The sequence below is a fragment of the Haemaphysalis longicornis genome, unplaced genomic scaffold (assembly GCF_048455015.1).
Source record: "Haemaphysalis longicornis isolate Haplotype H1 unplaced genomic scaffold, Haemaphysalis longicornis Haplotype H1 scaffold_9, whole genome shotgun sequence".
NCBI classification, from domain to species: domain Eukaryota; kingdom Metazoa; phylum Arthropoda; class Arachnida; order Ixodida; family Ixodidae; genus Haemaphysalis; species Haemaphysalis longicornis.
Window position 1 is genome coordinate 129,697,769 of NW_027526460.1, and position 4,937 is coordinate 129,702,705.

Genomic DNA, 4,937 nt, shown 5'->3' on the forward strand with positions numbered 1-4,937 from the left:
AGGCTTTCTAGGACGAATCCGATTAAAACGTGGGCCACCGTTAATGAACTGCGCGGCAGAAAATCCACAGACGCATGTGCTACCGTCGCCCGAAACTTCGGTGCTGCGTCAATCACGCTCGCTGACCAATTCAGTGATTTTTTTCCCTCCGCTGGCCAAGCAACGCATACGCGTTGCCACCCCGCTAATAGGCTGCAGTCCATATCTGAATCAGCTTTTTTACCCTCCTTTACCGAAGATGATCTTTGTTGCATCTTATTCAGCTTCAAAAATAATAATAATAATAAAGCTGCAGGAATTGACGACATTTCTGTTGCAGTTCTCTGTTGGCATTTTGAGTGTATTAAATATGTATTACTCGCTATAATCAACAATGTCATTGATACATAAATTGCACCTTTGGGCTTAAAAAAGGCCGTTGTCACCCCATTGTACAAAAATGTCCCGAAACATTCTGTTACAAACAATCGGGGAATTTCCATTCTTGCTACCATTGCCCTTATTTTAGAAAAAAAACACATTCCAACAGTGATGCTGAGCTTCTTTGATGCACATGTTGTAATCTCACCCAAACAATTAGGTTTTGTCAGAGGGCGTGGAACACAAAAAGCTCTAGAAGATATTTCTGATCATCTAAACACTGCTTTAGAACATAATGAACTTACCTGTGTCATGTTTTTGGATGCCTCCAAGGCATTCGACTCTATTAATCACTCAGTATTATCTGATAAACTGTTCCAGCATGGATTCAGAAGACCGTTTCTATCTTTCATTAACCATTACCTGTCCAATCGTCCTCAAATTGTTGTGTTGCTTTCGATCAAGAGCAATTCACAGCATTTAACCTCAGGTGCCCCTCAGGGGTCTATTCTTTCTCCTGTTTTATTTATTATGTATACGTGAACGACCTCAGTGGTTCTGCACTCATTGCAGAATGTTCCAATATGCGGACGACACGGTATACTGTATCCAGACACAATAACTATGAACTAGCAACAGAATACCTGCAACATGACTGTATGCAAATAATGCGGTGGTACAGCGATAATCTAATTACACTAAACAAGTCACAACTAGTCTGTTTCTATAATCCAGCTAAGGTTATTCTTCACCACGTTCCAATTTTTTTGCATACTAGTATTTGTGTCCAATGTGCGTGTACACCTCTTCCCCAACAATCTACTGTCAAATAATTAGGTTTATTATTTGATTTTGATATGTCCTGGAATAGCCATGCAGCGTAGGTATGTACCGAACTCAGAAAGGTTGCTTGCCTCCTGTTTTCTATGAAATCCTTACATCCGGTATAAATACGCAAACAAATATCACATGCACTTGCTTACAGCGTCTTGCGGTATGGCATTTGCACTTTTTTCATCTGTATCGCCTCCTGGAAAAAGAAAATTAACTGTCTGTTGAAATCTGTTCTTAGGTCAGTAATGTATGGTGCATCGCTTGAGTCGCACGTAGACGTTTTTCAGTAGTCAAGAAAGCCCGATTTCTTTGTCTTGTTTAAGCAAACACTGGTGTTCAAATATATTTTGTCCCATGAACCTTGTATACTGTACACGCCGCAACGTGACCGCTGCTTACGAGATCGCTTTGTTCTGCCGAGGGTTCGCACTAAGGATGGTGAGCGGTTGCATACTTTCTATGTGCCTTGTATCCTCAACTCCCTTCCCCCCGAACGGTTTTCTCTTAGCTCCCGTGTTCAAGTTAGAGACCTGTTTTTGTACTGTGTGGTTGACTGTTCAAAGGTTGAAGCTGTTGTATGTATTTCCTGGTGCTTGCTTTATTCCTCAACTCCTCTTTCTACATTCTTTTCACTTTTTAAGTGCGAATGCACTTTATAAGCGACCCCAAACCATCCACCACCGGCGTCGGCGGCGTCGGCGTCCGCAGTGCTCTTTAAAGAAGAAACAGCATCCGGCGCCAGGTTTCGATCCGAGGACTTTGCGGGCCGCAGCCCGACGCTCTACCGAATAAGCCACGGACGCAACGCTGATATTGTCAGTAACGCGCCTTATATCTTTAACGCATTCAAACTACGTCGTCAGCGGCGTGCGTTGGCGACTCAGCGGCGTTATAGCGGCTTGATAACTGCGTGGTGTACACGTGATACTACAAACCCGATGGAAGAGATGGAAGAGAAGGCGGCGAGGCGGTGGGCTGCGGGGGCCGAGCGCAAGCGCCGCAAGCGGGCCGACAACCGTGCATTCGCACTTTCACATTCTCCCCCTCGGGGAAATTTTTTCCTTTATTTTTATTTTTCTTTGTGTTTTTGTTTTAATTTAGAGACACCAAAATGTGTATTCGCTGCGTCCGTGATGGCCAGCAACTGCCGGGCACAGCCCCACAAGCCTTTTTTGGCTTGTTCTAGCCAGAATATGTATTCTGTGCAGTGAAATAGAGATTATTATTATTAGGCACGATGTCACGGGGAAACTGAAATAGTAATATTGGTCTGCGTTCCATATGTTTTCACGCGTTCTACACAATTGTCTGGTGGCTTCTCGCCGTACGTATCTTATAACAAGAAAACAAAGGATTCAGTTAGGGAAATCAAATCCGCCTATAAATCAAGTTTCGATGAACTCTGGGCGCCGTTCTCGTCTGTCGGCCCCGTCCACGCAAGCCCTCTCGCAGGCGCGCTCGTCGTCAAATCGGTTCGAGCCGATCAGGCATCGGTGGGTGAGAAGCAACGCTTCGGAAGCCCGGATGCACCGAATGCGGCCGTCGCCTGCCGACAGCTGGGCGAAGTACGGGAACCTGAGCAGGTCGGCGCTGCAGGTTGTGGACGCTGCGGGCGCCCGGCACGGAGCCTGGCTCCTCCTGGTGCCGTGCTTTCGGTCGTGCAAGTGCGGCGCGTTCTGCCTGGAGCAGCGGCGCCGGCACTCGTCCAGGTTGTGGAATACGTCGCCGTCCGAAGGGCTCGGACAGAGGCCCTCGGGAAAGTGCCATGCCCGGCAATGGTTGCCGTCGAAGAACCACCAGCTGACGTTCAAGTCATGACTGCGGGAGGTATGGAAATGCGAAGCGTGAGGTTCAGAGGACATTTTCATTCTGTGGATGCTGACGAGGTGCCGTGAGGATTCAATGACTGCCCGTAGTCGTTGCGCGAACCACACCACAATTCGAGCGAAATCCCTCAGGTGCACTAGAGGTCGAATGAAATGGATGGGATACGGTAAGGTATGGTCATTTTTAGACTGCGATTTCGGGATACTTGCAGTGGTGGGACGGCGGTGGTGACGCCACGAAGTAAGCATAGCAAGCACAGGCTGGCTCGCTGACTCACTCACTCACTTTCTCACTTCCTCGCACGCTCACACACTCATTCAATCATCCACTTATTCACCCACTCAATCACTCTCACTCACTAACTCAGTAATTCACTGCCTCGCTTGTGCAACGCTCACTTTGTGTCCTAGAAAACATGAGGCCATTTCTGTGGCATCTCTGGCTGCGATGAAGTGCTCCAAATCACTCTGGAGGGTCACTCCACACCGTAAACGCTTTTCACCTACCTTGCTTTGAAGGAAGACACAAGAAGACAGAGAAGACGGCCTTACCAAACCATAGCACGTAGCTCCTACCCACTGTTGACTAATCCCCGATAGTGTAACACCGACCATTCAATAGCATCGTTCTAGCGTCGTCGGAAAAGCACGGCACCCTTCACGTCTCGGGTATAGCCTTGCCTTCATTGCCTTCAGTGGCCGTCGTGTATGGTTCCTCCTACTTGGGCGAAACACACGTGCGGAGAGCGACGAGTTGCGCACGCGTTTTTTTCCCTCTCCAGAAGCGGTCCTGCAGCCCTCATGCGTATTCCTGATGGCTGCCGGACCAGTTTCCAGAGAGGAAAAACGCGCGCGGAAACGCGTCGCTCTCCGCACGTGTGTTTCGCTATTAATCATGTATCTCGGCGCATAACCCGGCGCACAGCAGCACGATTGTGTCATTTCGCTCTCTGCACCAGTACTGCCTTTTTACCGAACGTAAGAACGTAACGAGCTCATTATGTAATTCTCACGGGAACAAGGCAGTGTCACCCACAAAGACTGTTGGAATAGGCGATAAGGCTCAGGCCAAGTGCGGAGCCTTGTGGGATACCTGTTGCACCATGAGAAGATCGTCCTGTCGAAGCACCGTTCCGACGGCTGCTGGCTCAGGACGCACGTCTCTTGGCATGCCTGGGGCGTGGCGAAGCGGTTGGGCGAGTGGTTGCACACGTGCATGCGGTCAGTGATGGTAGGCACACAGGTGCGCGTCACGTGGCGGAAGTACACCTCGTTGCGGAACGACGAGCAAAACGTGTAAAAGGCCAGGCCACACTTGTGCCTCGTCTGCGAGCATGACAAAATGGCGGATGGAAGGGCGATTGTTAGTTAGCTCCTGGTTTCGGCTATTCGCTTTCGGGGCGACCATCAGTGGCAAAATAAATTAGAAGAGAAGGCAAATTGCGTTACAAACCGCTTTTTCCGGGCTCCACAAAATAATTAAGGTTCTCTTGCAGTTCAGGATGCCGAAAAGTAGCTGAGATTCGTGTCTTGCGGCCGCCGGTGGAAGCACGATTCGGCGGAACAGCTCAGACCCGCCTTTCTCGGTTTCAGGGGAAAACGTTTTTCTGACATCTTCAAAAGACGTAAAATCTCAAAGATACCTAAAGATTTACAGATTTCATGTTCAAGGGGGCGTTCCGCCAATCCTGCCACATTGAACAGTCTCCGACGCTCATCTAGGTGGAGCCGTGGTCCTTCAGAATAAACAGGAATCAAAAGATGGGCCTGGAACACAACGCTTATCTTTTTTTTTCCACTATTCGTCGTTTCTTGCTGTATTTTTGACCTGCCTGGCTTTGCCAAACTGGCGGCCCAGTAACATCGTGCTTGCGTTGATCGTCGCTTCCAAGAATTACGAAGCATTTGAAGAACGTA

The 4,937-nt window shown here is 48.7% G+C and overlaps 1 protein-coding gene across 1 annotated transcript; it reads right to left on the reverse strand.

Moving 5' to 3' along the window:
* Nucleotides 1–2,445: 2,445 nt before the first annotated feature.
* On the reverse strand, nucleotides 2,446–4,718 carry LOC144152827 (uncharacterized). The gene is made up of 3 exons (XM_077684308.1): nucleotides 4,474–4,718; nucleotides 4,114–4,346; nucleotides 2,446–3,012 (listed from the first exon to the last, which is right to left on the reverse strand). Exons 2-3 carry the CDS (start codon nucleotides 4,236–4,238, stop codon nucleotides 2,580–2,582), a joined length of 558 nt encoding a protein of 185 aa, XP_077540434.1. The 5' UTR covers nucleotides 4,239–4,346; nucleotides 4,474–4,718; the 3' UTR covers nucleotides 2,446–2,579.
* Nucleotides 4,719–4,937: the final 219 nt, after the last annotated feature.